Here is a 23004-nt window from a genome sequence, read left to right on the forward strand (position 1 = left end):
AGAACAAGTGACCCCCAAAACAAATGTTTTAGGTGTGCTTTTTGTTCTACACTGACTCACAACATGACTCAGAAAAAGTTCTGACACCCTGGCCAAATAAAATATTGAGCATTTACTTGACATTCATTGCTCATTCAATCCCTCCATTTATGCCTTGTGGGAAAGCTAGTTGGAAAACTAAATAGTCGGAATGTAGAGAGCCAGCTTCCTCACATCCTGGTGTAATGTCAGTTTCCATGTCCAAAAGGTTTTCCCTCTTAGTATCCCTTGCTTCCTACAAAATTCAGCTCATGCCCATCTCCTACGAGTTGCTAGAGTACATGTTTCTTTCCAATAGAATATAAGATTAAGCTTTCCTTGGGCAATTGACTGTTTCATTTTTGTCTTTGTATCACCAGCATCTTCAGAATGTAAAGGGTGAATATTATGGTTGAGACTGAAAAAATCTAAATTTAAATGGTCACCAAGGGAAATCCCAAATAATAAAATACCCAAGTCAGCTGCAAATTTTTATGGAGTTTTAATTACAACAGGAGGAAGAAAATATCAGAGGGAGAGAAGGAAAGAGGAAGAGAAGGAAAGAAGTTTAACTCAGAACCACTCTGGCTCAGGCTGAGCCAAAGTGGGCCTTAAGGCCTTGGAAAGCCAAAGCAGAGAAAGGGGTCAGTCCTTATCACTCGTGTGACCAGTCTGAAGGAAAGTTGTCTGCAGGGCTCCTCCAAGCTCAAGCTCCAGGATTGAACTGAACTCTAGCCCTCTCCACAGGAAGTCCAGAGAACTCCGGAGGCTGTTCTCTACCTCACTTCTTGTGTCTCACAAATGCCAATGGTGGCTCAAACTTGACTTAGGACAGCCCAGAGGTCTGTCCTTTTTTTTTTTTTTGCACATGTCTGTTGAAGGTCATTTTTCTCAGATGATTAAATCTTGAGTTTTGATGCAGACCTTCCTAATCTTGTTAAATGAAGAAGGGAGGAGAAAATGTAGTTTCCAAGACCTGATTCTGTTATTCCAAGTATCTCTATTGTTATTGATCAGGAAATATCTCAATCAGATCTTCTAAAGAATGGTCTGATTAGGGTGGAATAGTTTTGAAATTCACAAGAACAAACCTAAAGTCTAATAGATGCTTAATAAATACTTATTCAATAAATTGTATCATAATGCTTCTATGAAAGAATGTTTCTAAGGGCAACTAGATGGCTCTGAATAGAGAACCAGGCCTGGAGACAAGAGGTCCTGGATTCAATTCTGATCTCAGACACTTCCTAGCTGTGTGTCCCTGGGCAAGTCACAACTCCCATTACCTAGCCTTTACTGCTCTTCTGCCTTGGAACCAATATTTGGTATTGATTCTAAGATAGAAGGTAAGGGTTTTAAAGAATAGAAAATAAAAAGTTATTAATTAAAATAATAATAAAAATAAAGATGCCCTGTTAGTGGCAGAGTAAGGACTTGAACCTGCATCCTCTGGCTCCTTATGCAGGTCTCTTCCATTGAACCATATATGGTACTAACTTTACTCTCTAGGGATGCTAAGCTTTAACTTGCCATCATGTGGAATTAATAAGGTTAAGTTCAGTGAACTTTGCTTATTCCAACCCATTCCTTTCTCCCGCACACCTGACCAGCCTCATGAACAGTGTTTTAAGTGATCAGAGCAAGTGACCCCAAATCAAGAATCTTAGTTGTGTTCTTTGCTCTAAACTGCCTCACAATGTGACTCAGAAAAATTTCTGACACCCTGGCCAAGTAAAATATTGATAAATTCAGAGGAAAGCATGAAAAACACCAGACTATTCTCTTAACAGCTCACAAAAAATTCCTCCCGTTTTGAAATTGCTGTAAAATTGGACAGGAAATGTTAATTGGATTCTACTTTACCAAATGCTAATCTCCTTATTTTGTTTATTTTTTCATTTTGGCCTAAATGGCAACCAGCATTTTAGGTATTTGGCTGATAAAAAAACATTGAATGGACTTGGAGGAAATCCTCATTTCCTGAAAACTTTAAGTAAATATCCCTTTGATAGATGTCAAGTATCTTGATTACTTCATATCCTCTTTTCTGAAAGAAGGGCTGAAACCAAATGAAGATTTCAGTATTATTGAAGAGGTGACAAGCAGGCAGAGTTAGCATAGTGCTTCTATATAGCTAGTGTTTTTTAAGTATTTTATTAATCTTTAGGTTGTGAAAAAGTTTATTTCTTTAAATGCAGTTTTTGGATATAAAATTAGAGTATTTCATATGACTGCAAGGATTTGAGGAACAAATATAAACTAGAAATAAAATAGTCAGAGGAAAACATAAAAGTTTTTAAAGGCAAGGAAATAAGTATGAAGGGCCTTAAGCCAACATGGCCTAGACCTGAGTCTTAAGAGAGAGCGGATCAGTCAGTCAGTCTTTTAACACTCACCACAAGGTCTGTCTAAGCAAGGATTCTAGTGACAGCAGGCCAGCTCCATTTCAGCTGACTTCACCAGAGAGAGTTCCAGCCAGAGTCCTCCTTAAAGAGCCTTCCAGCCAGAGACTGTTCCAAAGGGCCTCTCTCCAGAGCCTCCAGAGGGACAGAGTTGCCTCAGAGGAGCTCCAGTGAGACCTCCTTAGAGATTGTCCTCCAAGAGCTTCACTTCTCCAGAGCCTCTCTCAAGAGATTCTTCCCAAGCGATCCTCATCAGAGATCCTCCAAAAGGATTTTTTTTCTCCTATGTCACCTCCCCTAAGTCCTTACATCTACCAATCACTGTAGACGTTTTCCAAAGGACTGCCCATCTGAATTCCTGCGAAGTCGACTAATCTCCTCAGTAAGTCTGAACCAGTGAAAACACAGCTGAGTCAACTAATCTCATTAAGAGAAAACTTGCCCAACCCTTTTAGGTACCTAGCATCCCATTGTATCAATTCTAAAAAACAGGCATGGCTCAAAGAACTCCTTGCCTTATTATAAGCATGGGTCCAAGTACTTTCATTGTTTAGCAAGGAGTTTTCTCCCCTAAAGCAGTCTTAAGTATGGGTGGAGTAGAGGTCCTCCCATAGCAAGGATTTTTCTCCCCTAAAAATGAAGACTGGGGAGTTGGGGAAATTGTATTCAAATCCTGCCTCAGATTTTACACTCATCATGAGGTGGGGCAATTTTCTTAACATCTCTAAGCCTCAGTTTCCCTTGGTGCTATAGATAAAGAGTTGGAGTTGAGAAAACCTGAGTTCAAGTTCTGATTCTGAAACATACCTGCTTTATGAACTTTGTCCTAATCTTAGGTACCTATCTAGTCACCTAACCATTCAGAGTCCTATGTAACTCTTTAAGACATTTGCAGGCTAGGTCCTGCTCTGCACTGGTAGAGACAATCCCTTTATTGGGAATTTCCTATACCCATAAAGTCATGGCTTTAAAGCTGTGTGACTCTGGGCAAATCATTTAACTTCTGTTTGCCTCAGTTTCCTCATCTTCAAAATGAAAATAATAATAGCACCTGTCTACCAGCATTGTTGTGATAATCAATGAAAATAATCATTGTAAAGTGCTTAGCCTAGTAGCTGGCACAGAGTAAGTTTTAAATAAATGTTAGCTTTATTATTATCTAGTAAAAAAAAAAGATTTTAGAAGAGTGCATAAGGTAATAGACCTAGGGAAAAGTATATGCTATATAACTCATATTGGACTAACAATATAAAATTATGCCTAGAAAATAATTTACCTTTAAAATGCATTAAAAATCAAGAGGTTTGGTGCTAAGGAAGGTCTAATTTCAGTTAATTCAACAAACATCTATTTAGTGGCTGCTTTGTGCCAAACAGTGCTAAGTGTTAGAGAGTCCAAGAAAGTCCAAGTTCTTTTCTTTCTTTCTATACAATTTGTTATTTGATCACAACTGGGTCCTCAATACTGCACAGAAATCTTTTCATTCCTCTCTATTCTCTCTTAAGCTTCCTAAAGCACCTATTCTAAATCTCTTCCCTTGTCTTCAAATGCTTAGCTCCCACTTCACCCCACCCTATCTCCCCTACTTCTTCCCCACCCCACCCCCATTCCTCCATCTCTAAACTGATGATATTGAAGTCATCTAATCTTAGCTGCACCACCTAGGGGAAGCTAAGTGGCCCAGTGAATAGAGTGCTGGACTCAGAGGCAAGAAGACTCTAAATTCACGTGTCATAAATATTTTAGAATATAGAAGTGTTTTTCCTTTTTCCCTCACCTTAGGAAATAAACCTAATAGTGGTATTGCTTGGTCAAAAAAGTATATACAATTTTATAACTCTTTGAACATAATTCCAAATTATTCTCCAAAATGGTTGGATCAGTGCACACTTCCACCAAGAGTATATTAATGTCCCCACTTTTCTACACTATTTGGTAAAAAAAAATAGTTTTTCTACACACCCTTCAATATTCATCATTTTGTCCTTTTATCATTTTAGCCAAGCTATTATGTGTGAGATGATAATCTCAAAGTTGTTTTTATTTGCATTTCTTTAATTGATGATTTAGAGCATCTTTTCATATAATTATACATAGCTTTGATTTCTTCATCCAAAAACTACTTGTATCTTTTGACCACTTAATCCTAGGGAATGGCTCATATTCTTATACAATGATCCCTCACCTATCAAGGGAGTTATGTTCCAGAGACCTCCATGACAGATGAAAATCAGCAAAGTACCGGTGTTATATTTATTTTATTCTTTATATATATAAAGGCTTTATAAACCCTTCATGCTTTCCTTTAAACCTTTTACACATTCTTATTAATCTTTCCCACCCTCAAACACTGAACCAATCAGTACCCAGGATACAGAACATAGCATTGTGGTTGGTTGCCTTTCAGCCAATAGTGTGCCGTGTACAATCTCACAATGGCAAACTTAAGCAATGTAATATTATAAGGAATATTAAGATTGAAGGACAGGGGATAAGGAAAGTTTTGTAATAGGGAATGGAGGAGTTGAAGGGATAGAGGGAATATGGCTGCTAGTGAGTGTAAATCTTGAAATTTCTCAGACTTGTGAATCCTCCATTGGAACAAATTCACTACTGGGAAACATTCCCCATTTTGATGTGAGAACTTGCCAGGATCAGAAATGGGAGGACCTCTACTCCACCCATACTTAAGACTGCTTTAGGGGAGAAAAATCCTTGCTATGGGAGGACCTCTACTCCACCCATACTTAAGACTGCTTTAGGGGAGAAAACTCCTTGCTAAACAATGAAAGTACTTGGACCCATGCTTATAATAAGGCAAGGAGTTCTTTGAGCCATGCCTGTTTTTTAGAATTGATACAGTGGGATGCTAGGTACCTAAAAGGGTTGGGCAAGTTTTCTCTTAATGAGATTAGTTGACTCAGCTGTGTTTTCACTGGTTCAGACTTACTGAGGAGATTAGTCGACTTCGCAGGAATTCAGATGGGCAGTCCTTTGGAAAACGTCTACAGTGATTGGTAGATGTAAGGACTTAGGGGAGGTGACATAGGAGAAAAAAAATCCTTTTGGAGGATCTCTGATGAGGATCGCTTGGGAAGAATCTCTTGAGAGAGGCTCTGGAGAAGTGAAGCTCTTGGAGGACAATCTCTAAGGAGGTCTCACTGGAGCTCCTCTGAGGCAACTCTGTCCCTCTGGAGGCTCTGGAGAGAGGCCCTTTGGAACAGTCTCTGGCTGGAAGGCTCTTTAAGGAGGACTCTGGCTGGAACTCTCTCTGGTGAAGTCAGCTGAAATGGAGCTGGCCTGCTGTCACTAGAATCCTTGCTTAGACAGACCTTGTGGTGAGTGTTAAAAGACTGACTGACTGATCCGCTCTCTCTTAAGACTCAGGTCTAGGCCATGTTGGCTTAAGGCCCTTCATACTTATTTCCTTTTTCTCTCTTTCTCTCTTTTCTTTAATTCCACATTTGTATTAATCAAAATCTGTATAAAACCCAGTTGACTTGGGTATTTGAATAATTGGGAATATTACCCTAGTGACCACCTTATATTTGATTTAAAAACCAAGACACTGTAGTGAAACATATTTTCTGTGGTCAAATTTACTCACCCTCTCTTATATCTATCACAATTTATATCTTCCACCATTTTAACTCACTACAGTTTACAACATCACTCTTTTAACTGTTACAGTTTAAGGCCTTCAACCATTTTAAATCTAACATGAGGTAAAAGGAGGGACATACCCCCTGCTGATAAGCTGTCTTGAGAAATGGGCCACCTATGATAGCTTGAGGGGATGTCTTCTCTATTGATTGATGTTGAAGATATCCCCGGGCAGGTAAGCATGGACCCCCCTGAGGGACAAGCCTTTCCCCAGATCAAGGTTGCCTGGCAGGGTCCAAGAAGGGCTATTTATGGTTGAATGGCTGTCCTAGGTTCAACTCCCTCTATGTCCCCCTGAAATGATAATCCTCTTATCTGACTGTGGTTTTGATGAATTTTAATAACAAGTTGTATTGGGAGGTATTAGGGAAGAGGGAATTGGGATTTCCCTAGATTGAGTTTGAGTCTCTCTCCGCTATTGAGCTGAGGCCAGGCCTCCCAGGCTTACAGTTCAAGCTGCTTCCCTTATGTCCTTTTGTTCAATGACATGATCACAGGAATCCAGGTAGAGCACACAGTTGGAAAAATCCAGGAACAGAGGTACTTCTATTCAGAGACAGGGAGAGAGACTCCTTCTAGTTCGAGGGCCAGGAGAGAGAGAGCCAGGAGACCCACTGTCACTGTCACTCTAAGTTGCCCCTTCCCCCACCAACTGTCATTCTTGTCAATATCTTCTCTCTAACATTCCAACTGCTGTTTGTTCCACCTGAGTGGCAGAAAGTCCAAAAGTTGCTTCAGTTTTCCTTTCCACAGGGAGCAGTAGTGGTGTACTGCATTTCCATTGTGTACAGTATGTATTCATCCACAAAATCCCACAACATAGTGAAAACTCCATGATTCAGAATTAGATTTTTTTTAACCCATAATACAGTGAAGCCGCAATAAGTGAACTGCAATATAGCAAGGGGCAACTGTATATTTGACAAAATTCTATATATATTTAGATATGAGACCTCTATCTATGAAACTGTCTATAAAAATTTTTCCCCAACTTACTGCTTTCCTTCTAATCTTGGCTACATGAGTTTTTGTATTATTTAGTATCTATTTCCATTACTATTCATACAAAAATTTTTTAATTTAATGTATTCAACATTACTCATTTTACATAACACAATGCTTTTTATCTCTTGTTTATTCATAAATTCTTCTCCTATTCATAAAGGTAATATGTTCACTGTTTTTCTGAACTGCTTATACTCTTCCTTTTATGCCTAGGCCATCTATCAATTCTGATCTGATCTTGGTAAATGGTGTAAGATATTAATCTTTATCTTATTCCTGCCAGTACATGTTCTAGTTTTCCCAACAATTTATTTTTTACCAAATAGTGAATTTTTATCCCCAAAACTTGGGTCTTTACTTTTGCCAAATACAATACTATAATATTACTATAATATTTTACCAGCGTTTATTTTATATCTGATCTGTTTCACTGATCTATCTTTCTGTTTCTTAGTCAATACCAGTACCAGTTTTGATATTTTTTGTTTTGTAATATAGCTCAAAATCTAGTACTGCTAGACTTCTTTTCTTTATATTATTTCATTAATTCTTTTGACATTCTTGACCTTTTGTTGTTCCAAATGAAGTTTCTTATTTCTTTTAGTTCAATAAAATGGTTTCTTGGTAATTTAATTGGGATGACATTAAATATATAGTTTGGTTTAGCTATGTTGTGATTAAAACTCTCTGGAGACTATATCTTAATTGATAATTATTTAATTAAATAATAAAAAGTAGACCAGAGAAAAAGAGGGTACTGGACACATGTAGCCAACTAGCAGCATTTTCATTTTAATTATAATGCCTCTGTACACACATGAACAATTCTCATCTTTAAAAATTAAATTAGTCTCCAATTAACTTTTATTTTGTTTTCATTGCTCCTTAATAATAATTTCATTGCATTATTATCTGAAAAATGCATTTAATTATGCTTTTTTGCATTTAACTATAAAGGTTTTATGTCTTTAAATATGCTCATTATTTGTAAAGGTACCATGTACTGCTGAGAAAAAGGTATTTCTTTCTATTCCAGTTTAGTTCTCTCTAGATATCTATTATATCTAGTTTATGTAGGATTTTATTTATCTCCTTGACTTCTTTCTTATTTTTTGGTTAGATTTATCTAGTTCTGAGAGAGGAAGGTTAAAATCTTCCACTATTATAGTTTTGTTACCTATTTCCACCTATAACTACTTTAACTTTTTCTTTAAAAATATGGATGTTGGGGGCAGCTGGGTAGCTCAATGGATTGAGAGCTAGGCCTAGAGATGGGAGGTCCTAGGTTCAAATCTGGCCTCAGACACTTCCCAGCTGTGTGACCCTGGGCAAGTCACTTGACCCCCATTGCCTAGCCCTTACCACTCTTCTGCCTTGGAGCCAATACACAGTATTGACTCCAAGTCGGATGGTAAGGGTTTTTTAAATATATATATATATATATGGATGCTATATATTTGGTACATATAAGTTTAATATTGACAATGCTTCATTATCTTTGGTACATTTTTAACATAATATAGTTTCCTTGTTTATCTCTTTTAATTAGATCTATTTTAGCTTTAACTTTCAGATAATTATTGCTACCTTTGCTTTTTTGCCAGCTTTTTTCTTTACTAGTTATCATTATTATTAACTATTATTAAACTAGGTATACTTGAATTATTTAAGTACTGAAAGTGATTCTAATGTATCTAATTTCTTTTTTCTTTATTCATTTTCTACTAGGCCCTGGGAAATCATGAATTTGATAATGGAGTGGAGGGATTGTTGGGTCCACTACTTAAAAAAGTCAAGTTTCCAGTTCTCAGTGCTAATATTAAAGCCATCGAGCCTCTTGCATCTCAAATATCTGGGTATTATCATCCATACAAAATTTTAACTGTTGGTGAAGAGAAAGTGGGAATCATTGGATATACTTCCAAAGAGACACCTGTCCTTTCAAAACCAGGTAATTTTTCCTTTTATTGCAAACATTATTTTAATCTAATTCAACTTAATAAGATTGTGGCATATTTATTACAGATTCTGCATAAAACCCCCAGATTTTGTGATGTTGGGTGGCAAGACAGCACTGATTTGAGATATTTCTTGATAGGATTAATTTTGTGGAGCTATATCTGAACATTCTTATCATTTGCTCTGCTTATTGAACTATTTTGTTGACATGAATAGAAACTTTGTTTACTCTAGTCTGATAGAAGGTGGAAGAAGACCATTCTTGTCCATATCTCACTAAGGTTCATTCCAACTTCATTCCAGTCCTCAAGTTTTGTGATCTACAAAGTTAAATTCTCTCTTTTGCAGAGTGAATCAATCAACTTAGTGAGGGAGTCAGCTCTGCTTTAACTGGCATTATGTAGCTATCTGAGAAGTGTTGCCATCCATTCTGAGCATGGAATGAGAATTTGAAAATAGTTCATTTGAATTGGAGATGGGGCAAATTAGAAAGATGAGCAGTTTATCACCTCACTCCTTAATAAATATCCACAATCTGATACCACTCTTTTGTTGTGCTGTGTAGCCACCATAAAATCAAAGTTATTGAATTTGAAAAATCAAAGTTATTGAAATTGAAGTTGGCAGGAACAACCATTCCACTCTCAACTTAACTGAGAATCCTTCCAAAAACTTCCAAAAACTTCCCAAAAAATTGAAGACCTCCAATGAGTGGAGATTCCACCACTCCTTAGCATAGCGCAATTGCTATAAATTATGTTAAACGGAAATTTGCCCTTTTACAACTTCCAACCATTGGCCTAGTTCTGTCCTTTTAAGCTAAGCAGAACTGACTGCCTTTCAGCTTCCCCTAAAGTCTCCTTTTCTCTGAACTAAATATTTCCCATGGTTTTAACCAACCCTCTTGGCATATTTTCCAAGCTTCTGACCCTTCTCTTGACACTCCCCATGGCAGCCTTCAGTTTGCTTATTTCTTTCCTAAAATATGGTATGAAGGACTGAGCACAATATTTTATGTGTGCCCTCACTAAGGCAGAGTACTATAGAAGTTATCCTTTTTTGGAAATTATACCTCTTTTCAATATAGCTTCACTTTAATGCATTAGCTATTTTGAATGTCCTATCAGATATACTCTCATTAAAATAAAACTACCAATAGTAATTAATTTAAAATATAGAACTTTAAAGTTTACAAAATATTTTTCTTTTATAACAACTCTGGGAGGTATGTGGTACAATGCAAGTATTTTCCCCCATTTTATAGATGAGGAAACTGAGGCTCAGACTTCCTGATGAAGTCAGGAAGACTTAGTTTGGGGAGTTCAAGAACTTAATCGACTTGCCCCGGGGCAAAGCAAGCAAATGAGTTTGGGTTTTTTTAAGTGTCTACTTTGTTATACTAGGTGTGAGGGATACAAAAAGCAAAAGTGATACAATCCCTTCCCTCAAAGAGTTTATAACCTAGCTGAGGGACTCATGTCTATGTATCAACCAGCATATACAAAATATATACAATATGCAAATTGATTCCCTAATCCATTCATATTTATTATTGCACATGTTCTCTTCTCAAGCTTCCTATGCTTTCCCTTCTCCTGGTCTCCTTTTCTCTTATGTTTCTGATATAACTGAGACTATTTAGTGTGAACATCTCTACTTTTCCTTTTTTTTTTTTTGGAACAACCTTAACTTCTGTCTTGGAATTACTACAAAGTATCAGTTCCAAGGCAGAAGAGCCATAAGAACAAAGCAATTGGAGTTAAGTGACTTACCCAGCACCACACACATCTTTTCTCCATTTAACACATTCAATCCCACTTTCTCCATGCCATGACCCAGCTCTCATGTCTATGATAAACTCCCTCCAAACCTCTTAGCATCCCTAACTTTCTTTAAGACTCAGTTCAAGTGCCACTAACTACATGAGGCTTTTATGTGTCCCCCTGATTGATCCTGACTCACACACACACACACACAAAGACCTTAATATGTACTTTGTATTTATTTATTCACATACATGTTTCTCCCTCAAAAAAACTGTAAGTTCCTTGAAGAAGGAAGCTCTTTGGATTCTGTCTTTCAGTCTCAAAAGAGTATCTGGCACTTAGTAGACAAAAGCTGCTCCTTTTAATTGTTTCAGCTAATTTATTCCCTCTGTCCTCGATAAATCAACATTTGGCCTCGTTGGCAGTATCGACATTTCTGGAAGGGGATCTTAGGAAGGATCAGACATTGTGCTTTCCAGGGTCTGAAGATGACTGTCATCCCCAAATACATAAATTATGCAAATCCCACAAATGGCAATTTACAACATATGTCATTTTCAGGGAATAGTCCTTAATGACTTAGAACACATGCACAATCTGGCTCTAATATTTGAATTTCCACAGATAATTTACACTTTGATGTGCTGAGTCACTGAGGAACGCCTCATGGTATTCAGTCAGTGCCACCATCAGGAGCAGGAAAACCACATGATTCTCACCTTCTACTTACTTCATGAAGGCTCTACTGATTCAATCTTTAAAAAAAAAAAACAACTTTCTTACATTCTGTCTTAGAATCAATGGTCACGTAGATTTGAATCAGAGTCCTCCCATCTCTGAGCCTGGCTCTCAATCTTCTGAACCATCAAGCTGCTCCCTCTTCTGAGCCAATATTGACTATTAATTGCCAGTTTTGGTAGCCTAAGTTTTCATGCGGATAGTTTGGTTCCTCAGATTTGGAGTTGGAGCAAAACGGATTATTTATAAGACTGTTAGCTTATCGCTAACAAAATCAAGTTCACTTAAAACTATAGAATGAAAATGATACTGAGCACAGATAAATTATAGCTTCCCTGCCTTTGGATTGTCCATTCTGGCCTACCTCAAAAGATTGAGGGAGGGCAGCTGGGTGGCTCAGTAGATTGAGAGCCAGGCCTAGAGACGGGAAGTCCTAGGTTCAAATCTGGTCTCAGACACTTCCCAGCTGTGTGACCCTGGGCAAGTCACTTGACCCCCACTACCTAGCCCTTACCACTCTTCTGCCTTAGAACCAATACACAGTATTGATTCTAAGATGGGAGGTAAGGGGTTAAAAAAAAAAAAAGAGGTTGAGGGTGAGCAACTCCTGTCTCCTCATGGACTGACTTTTTTTACTTAGGGCCCCAGGAAGCTACTTTAGATGAGTAGCCTAAGACTTAGGCCCCTGGGCCAGTTCTGTCTTAAAGATGATTTCACTATCAGTTAAGGAAAAACTAACCTGACCTGCATGGGGGAGGTGTTGCTTCTGTGACAATTCTCCAGATAGGAGGAAGGAGGTACATTTCCTCATTTCTCAACCAAGATTGATCATTATAATTACACAATATTCAGGTTTATTTTATTGTTATTTTTGTTTTTTATGGTCATTGTTTACATCATTTTCTGTGTTCTATTTATTTTACTCTGCATCAGTTCATTCAAGTGTTCCCAGTGCTAGACTTAGAGTTAGGAAGACCTGAATTCAAAGCCAGCCTCATGTACTACCTATGAGATCCTAGGCAAGTCACGTAGCTTGTTTACCTCAGTTTCCTCAACTGTAAAATGGGGATAATAATAACACCAACCTCTCAAGGTTTTTGAAAGTGATAAATGAGATGACTTTCATAAAGCTTTTAGCATAGTGCCTAGCACTTAGTTGATTTTTTGTCTTTCATCTTTGAAGGGGACCAGTGATATCACAGAGTGATGTCTTGGATTTGAGTGAAGAAGAGTTGCACAAAGACTTATTCTCTCTTCCAAATTCATCCAAGTTCAATGGCAAGACCAAAGTTAGGATGACTAGTGATTTCATTTTTATTTCTTTGTACACTATAATATTCCATTACTATCATATAGCACAAGTTGTTCAGCCTCAGACATTCCTTAATTAGTAGGAATAGATTTTCTACCAGTTCTCAGCTACCACAAAAAGTATTGACTAGGGACAACTAGGTTGGCTCAGTGGATAGAGTCAGGCCTAGAGATAGCAGGACCCAGGTTCAAGTATGGCCTCAAAAATGTCCTAATTGTATGACCCTGGTTAAGTCAATTAACCCCAATTGCCTAGCCCTTAACACTCTTCTACTTTAGAACCAATAGCTAGTATTGATGCTAAGAGACGAAGTGGGGGTTGTTGTTATTTTTTTAAGTTATTGCTAAACAAATTGTAATATAAATGTAGTGGACTATTATCATGCCTTAAGAAGATATAAAAAATGGAGAATTCAGAGAAATTTGAAAAGACATATAAAATGATGCAAAGTAAAATAAACAATATTAGGGAAATAATATTTTTGATAACCACAACAATATAAAGGGAGAAATAATGAAAGACTAAAGAATTGTTATTAATCATAACTTAAGAAAGCCTCCTTATTAGCATCTTCTATCCCTTCACAAAATGGTGCTAGACTAGAGTGAAGTGAGGCATACATGAATGAGACCCTGTCTTGAGTCACCTTTTCTCTCCACTCTCACCCACTGACCACATGGGTTTAACTGCTATTTCTGTATTCATGACATACACACACACATACATACATACACTCACATACACACACACAACCCTCAGCTCTGTCTTAAGCTCCAGTTTCACATCATGACTGCCTGCCTATTGGGCAGTTACAATGATGGCTTAAAATGTCCCAAGCAGGATTCATTCTCATTCTCCCCAAATTCACCCCTTTTCTCTGCTTCCCTATTTTTGTCAAGGTCATCTCCATCCTCCATGTCACCCAGGCTTGCAACATTGACATCTTTCTGGACTTATCAGTGTGGAAACCTGACTGGAAGTCACAACAACCAAATGAAAGGCTTTTCTAGGGAAAAGGCCCCTCCTCTTGGGAGAAACAAAACCTCAAAAAATAAAGAAGACATCATCCTTGACTCGTCATTCTCACTTCCCTCACATTTCCAGTTGCCAAATGATGTCACTTCTGCCTCAATAGCACTGCCCCACCCCCTCTCTTCACTCAGCCACTTTCACACTAGGTCAGCCCCTTATTACCTCTCACCTGAACTATTGAAATAGACTCCTATTTCCCTGACCCAAGTCTCTCCCCAATCTAATCCATCCTCTCTACAGCTTTGTTGTCCTTTGGTCATTTTAATCATGTCCAACTCTTCATGACCCCATTTGACGTTTTCTTGGAAAAGATATTGGAATGGTTTATCATTTCCTTCTGCAGTTTATTTTATAGATAAGGAAACTGAGGCAAACAATATTAAGTGACTTGCCCAACATCACACAGCTAGTGTGTCTAAGGCCAGATTTGAACTCTGGAAGATGAGGCTTCCCAATTCCAAGCCCCAGTGCTCTATCCACTATGCTACCTAGCTGCCCCATCAACCTCTTAGAAATCTGTTTCCCTCAATGGTCAGTTTAGATGCTTCCTTTTAATTGAAGCCTTTCCTATTTCCTCCCAACTGTTGTATTTGTCTTCCAAATACTTTTGTATGTATATGCTGTCTCTCCCAATTGAATATAAGCTCTGATGTCTAGAAATATTCCATTTTTGCTTGATCTCCCCAGGGCCTAGCACAGTGCCTGGCACAGAATGGACACTTAATCAATATTTACTAATTGATAAATATATTTTCAATCATAGTCAGAATGATGATTTGGTATACTGTTTGACTACTTGTTTCATTGGGAGTTTTTTTATTATTTAAATTGGAGGCGTTATTGGGATGTGACTAATAAAAAAGTAACATCAATAAATATTCAAAAAGAAAAACAAAAGAAAATTTTGTTTAATCCACATATTATTAGGGGCTAGTTGAAGGTTTTTTGTTTTTGTTTTTAATTTTTTAATTAGAGCTCAGAAGGGAAATCAAAAAGAATGCTGGATTTAGAACATGGAGAGAGTTGGGTTGAGATTCTAACCTATAACACTTGCTAGCTATTTTTGTGGGGGAGTCACTTAACTCCTTTCAGCCTAAATTTCTTAATCTGTAAAATAGCAATAATACTATTAGGATTACTAGAATATTATATGAATCAAATTAAAATAATGTGTATAAATTACCTTGTAAAATTTAAAGCAAGATAAAAATATCAGCTATTGTCCCATTTTACAGATAAAAAGGGTTCAGATAGTAAAAATAATATGCAAAAACTGTAAAAATAATACTCAATGAATTGATTATATTTTTATAATTTTTTCACAAACTGCCTATGAATGTGATTTATGTTTTCCTCTGTTAAAATATCCAACCCAATCCATTTTTCAGCACAGTCAATAATTCTATCAAGGAAAGTGGAGGGAGTCTCTCCCACTTCCTGCTTTTTAGGCATTCAAATTTAGACCAGGTTGCTGGTCATCTGGAATTTTCATTTCATAGTTTCAATTATTGCCTCCCTGGCTCTGTATCCCCACAGATAAGTTAGCTTCCCACCCAGGATTCTCAATTGGCCAATTGGCAATTCAGGGGTTCCTATTAGGGTCCTCTATAACCTGCTGTTTCTCCCTCTTTGTCAATAATTCATCCATAAGGATGTCAAAGTCCAAATAAGAAGGATTGTAAAGCTTAATTAAGTGCTTGAACTGCTTTACAACTCCCATTGGTTTGTCTTCATATTTTGAGGTATTTTTCTTAAAACACTCAATCAGCTTGTGTAAACCTTTCGTGGCATATGATATTCAGTACACCACATTCTGGGGACACTACAGGTACCTCCCTTAAAGGAAACATATGAGCTGGTGTGCTTTCTAATGCTTCAGTTTCCATTTCTAATTTAGTTGGTTTATCTGTTTTAGTTGTTTCGTGTTCTTTGCTTTCTGCCATTGTCACTTTAGCCTTGAGTAATTCCTCATATTGAGTTTTCATTCTATCTAGTTTAGTCTCTAGATAGTTAACTTTTAACCTTAGATCATTCTTTGCAGTAGTTTGCTTGATGTTTGCTTTGAAAATGTTTAAAAACTACTGCCCAAGATTCAATCATCATGTAAAAGTACAAGCAAACCAATACTAGCACAGGGACATAAGAGATTAGGTCCAGGAGTGTCGATGAGAATAATGGCATTAAAAAGCCATAGGCAAGTGAATTTTGTATATAATCCAGTATAATAGAGAAAAAGAGATTTGGCAATAAAGCCATATTTAACAGAAAAAAGCCCCACAGTGATTTTATGCAACTAATTCACCAGCTTTTCTGAGAGCACAGAGTCTTTGAGTCAAGTTGACTGGAAAATAGGTTTTGGAGCCACCTAGAGTTGAGCTCACTGTTATTAAAGAACACAGTGAAACTGTCAGCTCTAGCTGCTGGTTCAAATGGACCTCCTGCTGTGATAATGGTTCCAGCTGCCCAATTTGACAGTTGACCTCTTAAAATCAGATTTTCTGGTTCTTTGTTCTACATAACTCTCCAAAACTGTAAAAATAATAGGCAAAAAATAAACTATTTATTGAGAATATAAGGATAAAGAAAGAATTTCTAACTCCAACCCAATAAAACTCCCTGGTTCTGCAGGGAACTGCTTCTCCTGTTTCCACAAGCTACACTGATCCTTCCTGATCTGACTAACCCAAATTTTCACTATTCTACAATAAACTAAACACTATTATCCTTATACAAAGTATATAATTCTTTGTCTCCAAGTTATAAAAATAACAAAGGCTAGCTGGCTGAGCCTCAGCAAGAACCAAGGTAAGACTCTTTCTTTGATCTTCTCAGATATAAAAACAATTTACATAACATCAATAGACAGTCACTAGTGTTTCCCAAGTTGGAAAAGGAAAAATCACTTAGCTTCTTCAGATTTTTCCCTCCTTTCCTTCTACCTTAGACAGTGAGGAGAAAGAGAAAAGTTATCACCTCTTCCCAGAACTCTGAGAGTGTAATTCTGAGACCAACTGCCACAGAAAAACTGTTACCCCTACCCCACACACTGTCAACATTTGAAACTGGCACTGTCTCAAATCTGCTTCAAACTCCAATTCTTTATCAAGCCAGCTTCTCTACTTCTTATCTCTAAATTAATATAAAAAGACTTAATTTCTAATATCATCCTTATAAGATTAAGTTATTTGCTCAAGGTTACAGTTCTAGTAAGTTTCAGAGTTGGGACTTGAGTCATACCAATTCTTATAAATCCAATGTTCTTCCTATTTAATTAACCTATGTTTCAAAAACACATGGCGGGGTGGGGGAATGCATACCTAAATTATTTTTCCTCTGATAGTTGTTGTGGGGACATAAAGTATTTTATAATACTTTAAATGTTATATAGATGTCAATTATTATTAGCATTGCTGGTGTTATTATTTTCAATTAGTAACAGTAGAGAAATATAATACAGGAATTGGCTATATAGAAATTACAGTTCAAATGGATAAATTCAACCAAGGCAAAAGAGAGAGAAGAAAAGGGACAGATTCATTTACTATTAATTATGTTATTTGAAGGCTCTTCATGAATTTGGGGAAGAAAAAGAGAAAGGAAATAAGCATTTATATAGTACCTACTATGTCTCAGGAACTAGGTTAAGTATTTTTTACAAATATCTCATTTGATCCTTAGAACTCTGTGAGGTAGGTATTATTATTATTCTCATTTAACAGATGAAGAAACTGAGGCAGATAGAAGTTAAGTGGTCTTCCCATGGTCACACAGCTAATAAGTATCTGAGACTGCATTTGAACTCAGTCCTCCTGACTCCAGGCACAGCTGCCTCCTCTTCCTAAAAAATTTGGAGATCTCATCACTTTCTAAATTTAGCATATACATACATATCTATATACACATATGCTATATATCCACTATGCTATATATATTAAACTTTCTAAATTCAATTTAAATATATTATAATTTAAAAATTAAATATACATATATATGTATTTAGAAAGTGATAAGAATATATATGCTAAATTTAGAAAGTGATGAGATCCATATCTATAGCAAGTGGATAGAGGTCCAGCTTCAGAATCAGACCTGATTCAATATCTATCTCTGAAACACTCCCTGCATGACCTTAGATAAGTCACCTAATTTTTGGGGGCTCCAGGCAACTATCATCTTAAGATTATGAATAGTTAGAGGTACACTGGGTAGCACTCATAGCACAATAGATAGAGCCAGGCCTGGAGATGGGAGGTCCTGGATTCAAATACTCAGATACTTCCTAGGTGGGTAACCAACAATGGGCAAGTCATTTAACCCCTATTGCCTAATCCTTACTGCTCTTTTGCCTTAGAAGCAATGTTTAGAAGCAGTTCTAAGACAGAAGGTGCTATTGTTGTTTGTTTGTTTTTTAAAGAGTAGAAATAGCAGAGATGAGACCAGCCTGAATTAATGGAGTTTCCCTCCCCCATAGGTCTAATACAATTAATACCATACCACCTTGGTGCATCTGAACCAAGTTTTTTAAAAAACCATTTGGATACTATTTGAAAACTAAATAATCAATATTTATTTTGTTTCTTTTTTAGGAAAATATTTAAAATTTGAAGATGAAATCCCTTCCTTGCAGACCCAAGTGGATAAGCTGAGAACTCTGGGTGTGAATAAAATTATTGCCTTGGGCCACTCGGGTTTTGAAATGGATAAGCTCATTGCTCAAAAGGTTAAAGGAGTAGATGTTGTAGTAGGAGGACACACAAACACCTTTCTCTATACAGGTAACTATTTTGATATGATTATATTGGCAAGTCCATAAATAACTTTAGTCATCTTTCTTTCATTTGCTAGTTTTTATTTCTGTTATTGAAAATTAAATTGTATCAAGTGGCCAGATGTATTATGTACATAATTCTCACTCAAATGGAAGTTACTAAGCTGCTTCCGTGATGTAGTCACAACAGGCAAGCCTTCCTAAAGACACATCTGTATTTTCCTCTCATCATCACAAAAATTCTTAGAACAGTATCTCATTAGAATGTGCCCTTTTCTTTATCTTTGTTAGTTTAAATTTTTTTTATCTTTTTTTGGCTTATTTTTGCATTCCTCCTTTCCCCCCTTCCCAGCGTAAGAATTAAAATTGGGGGTTTTGACTCAATAAGAGAATTATAAAATAATATTGTGGTCACCAATTTTAAAATATTACAGCTTAAATCAAAATGACTTTTAGTAGCTTTTATTTAGAAAGAGGTGGAAAGAGTGAAAGTGGGAAATGTAGATCAAGAGATAGATTCTTAACAAGCCTACCAGCCCTAAGAGCTTCCCCCTACAAAGTGAAGTTCAGTTCAGCACCTGGGCAGGAGGCTTCCTCAGGCCTTGTAGAGCCTTCAGCCAGAAGTCCACCAGCTCAGCCTTCTCTACAGCCCAAGCCACTCATCCAGCAAGCCCATACAGGGTTCAGGGAAAGAGTCTCCTCCAAAGCCAAGGCAAGAATCTTAGCCACTCACTCCAAATGCCAGGAAAGCAGTGGTTCCCCCAGACCATGTTGGTTTCTTTTTATACCCCTTTTTCAATATCATTTCCTATCTCTCCTGCTCTGCAAAGAAACCAATTGTGGTCTTTCAATTTTTGCCTGATACTGCCCAAAGAGGAGCAGTGCTTGTGGCCTTTTGGGGTGTGAACTAGTAAGTGACTTGTGAGTTCCTAGTTACCTAATGGTTAATTGGGGTACTTTAAATTTTCTTGATTTGATTAGCTAAAAATAGACAAAGGGAAAGTTAATCTTATCTTCACACCAGACCATTCCTTACAACAAGAATTTTAAAAGAAGTGGGAAAACAGTTCAACAAAAATTAACCAACATATCTAAAAAGTCTGACATCATATGTAGTGTCTCTCACTCCTGCAAAGAGGTTGGTAGAGGTGCCTTCTCAGGTATCTTCTTTGGAGTCAACTTTATAGGTTCATGGCCTTCAGCTTTAAATGTTTTATTGTTTTGTTTAACCATTTACATTGTTGTAATTGTGTATATGAGACATACACACACGCATGTGATTTTCTGTTAGTGTGTGTGTGTGTGTAGGTATATTTTTCCCTGTTCTTGTATTGATTTAAAATCTTGAACCCTAAGGACTACATTTCCCACAATCCACTTTTCCTTTTCCTGTTTGTGCATTTTCTTACCTGAATGGGATTTTGGAGTTTTGGTTTCTGCTCACCTGGTCCCTCTGACTGGTACAAGCAATAAGGAAGGAGCATTTTGGGTGCTTGCTGGAGTTTTTTTTAATTCCTCTTTGCTCCAAGTTGATTTTAAAAAATAGTATTAAAATAATACTTGGAGTATTAAATATTAATTTTAACCTTTACATTCTGCTTACTTCATTTTGCATCAGTTCATATAAGTCTTCTCATTCTTCTTTTTCTCCTTCATTGGTACTATCTTATTTTTTTTTTGAAAATTTTATTTAGTCAATTTAGAATATTTTTCCTTGGTTACAAGAGTCATGTTCTTTCCCTCCCCTCCTTCCATCCCCTTCCCATAGCTGATACACAATTCCAATGGGTTTAACATGTGTCCTTGATCAAAACCTATTTCCATACTGTTGTTTGCATTAGGGTGATCATTTAGAGTCTATATCCCCAATCGCATCCCCATTGACCCATGTGATTAAGCAGCTGTTAGGTTTTTTTTCTGTGTTTCTGCTCCCACAGTTCTTCCTTTGGATGTGGATAGTATTCTTTCTCATAAATCCTTCCAAATTGTTCTGGATCATTGCATTGCTATTTCTAGAGAAGTCCATTACATTCAATTGTACCACATTGTATCAGTCTCTGTGTACAATGTTCTCCTGGTTCTGCTGCTTTCACTCTGCATTAATTCCTGGAGGAATGTCATTCCAGTTCCCATGGAATTCCTCCAGTTCATTATTTCTTTGAGCACAATAGTATTTCATCACCAACATATATCACAATTTGTTCAGCCATTCCCCAATGGGGAACTCATTTCAAAGTGCATCCCCTCATTTTCCAATTTTTTGCCACCAAAAAGAGCGCAGCTATGAATATTCTTGTACAAGTCTTTTTCCTTATTATCTCTTTGGAGTACAAACCCAGCAGTGCCATGGCTGAAGAAAGAGAAAAATAATGAGAAAAATAAACCTCACTCACAATTCCTCAAACCATTCTCTTTAATTTTTTTTTATATCTGTTGGATCTGAATCACTTTCATTTCTGAGTATATCCTATAACTCCCCTATCTACAAAGCCATTATTATAATGTCAGATAATAGAAAGGCAGTTTAGAAAAATTAACCAAGCCTAACGACAGGTGCAATATTCTACATCCATGACCTACCTGTGCAAATAAGTAAAAGAGGTATATTTTATTTTTTTAAAACACTATTGACATTTCTTGTTTTTAATGTCACTTCTTATTTCACTTTACAAATAAATCTTTCCCATATCCAGCAAACATCCCTCATAATAACGAACAAAAAAAGAAAGAAAATAGGAGAGGGGACATTTCATCAAAACGAAATGATACATCATCTAAACTCAACAGCAATGTGCACCATTCCATTCCTGTAGTCTCCCATCTCTGTAAGGAAGGAAAAGAGGTGCATTTTCTTATCTCTTTATCAGATCCAACTCATGGCATTATAAATATTGTGTTTATTATTCTATTATATTATTATTAATCATTAAATTGAACTATTGTGTTCAACTTTATTTTTGCTATTGTTCTTTCCATTTATATCAATGTAATAATCATTGTATATGTTTTCCTTGTTCTACTTACCTCACTCTGCATCAGTTCATGTGAATCTTCCTATGCTTCTCTGAATTTACAGTGATTATTTCTTAAGACTCACTGTTATTCCACTACTTTTCCTGTACCACAATTTATTTCCTATTTCTCAGTTGACAAATCAATCCTATCACTTTGTGACTAAAATGCCCCAACATTTTTTATTTTTTATTTTTTAAATATGTTCCCCAAATTACATGTAAAAACAATTTTTAATATTCATTTTTTAAGTTATAAATTCCAAATTCTCTCCATCCTTCTCTCCCCTCTCCCCTCCAGATGGTGAGCAATATGGTAAAGATTTTACAAGTAAAATCACATAAAACATTTTTCTATATTAGTCATTTTGTGGAGATCTCAAAAGTAAAAAGAAAGTGAAATATATCATATTTCAGTATACATTCAGACTTCATCAATTCTCCTGGAGGGCAGATGACATTTTTCATCATGAGTCCCTGGGATTATCTTGGATTACTGTGTTGCTGAGAATAACCATGTCATTCACAGTTGTTCATCAATAATATAGCTGTCCCTATGTACAATGTACTTTTGGTTCTGTTCATTTTGCTTTGCATTAGTTCGTGTAAGTCTTTCTATATTTCTCTGAAATCATCTTGTTTTTCATTTCTTATAGTAGAAATAGTATTCCATCATAATCATATGGCACAACTATTTGGACAGTTGATAGAGAACCCCTCAATTTCCAATTCTTTGCTACTACAAAAAGAGCTGCAACAAATATTTTTTGCAAATAGGTCCTTTTCCTTTTTTTAAAATCTCTTTGATATATAGATTTAGCAATGGTGTTAATGAATCAAAGGGTATGCATAGTTTTAAAGTCCTTTACACATAGTTCCAAATTGCTCTCCAGAATGGTTAGATCAGATCACAACTCCGCCAACAGTGTTCCAATTGTCTCACATCCCCTCCAACATTTATCATTTTGTTTTTCTGTCATATTAGCTAAATGAAGTGGTACCTCAGAGTTGTTTTAATTTGCATTTCTTTAGTAAAGAGTAATTTTGAACATTTTTTCATGACTGTAGATAGCTTTTATTTCTTCATCTAAAAACTTCTTATTCATAATTTTTCAGTTTTTTTCACTCCAATATCTTTTGACAGCCTCCTTCAAAGGTAGGTTTTAAGGTCCCACAGGCTTAACAAAAAAGGTCTTCAGCAAAGACATGACTAGGGAGACCATGAATTTCCATTCAAAGGAAATTCAATCCATTTATTCAAATGGCAGGGGCCATTCTTATAGAGCTTTATTCCCATATCCACTTATTTTGTTTGTTCTAACTGAACTGT

General features: G+C 36.5%; 1 protein-coding gene across 1 annotated transcript in view; it reads left to right on the forward strand.

Moving 5' to 3' along the window:
• NT5E (5'-nucleotidase ecto) overlaps positions 1–23004 on the forward strand; it is an 81955-nt gene that overhangs the window by 25036 nt on the left and 33915 nt on the right. Inside the window, exons 2-3 of the mRNA XM_007507867.2 lie at positions 8817–9039; positions 18482–18670. Of these exons, the coding sequence (XP_007507929.2) occupies positions 8817–9039; positions 18482–18670 (412 nt within the window). The remainder of the gene's footprint in view (positions 1–8816; positions 9040–18481; positions 18671–23004) is intronic.

Source organism: Monodelphis domestica, chromosome 2 (genome assembly GCF_027887165.1).
Source record: "Monodelphis domestica isolate mMonDom1 chromosome 2, mMonDom1.pri, whole genome shotgun sequence".
In the NCBI taxonomy this organism is placed as follows: domain Eukaryota; kingdom Metazoa; phylum Chordata; class Mammalia; order Didelphimorphia; family Didelphidae; genus Monodelphis; species Monodelphis domestica.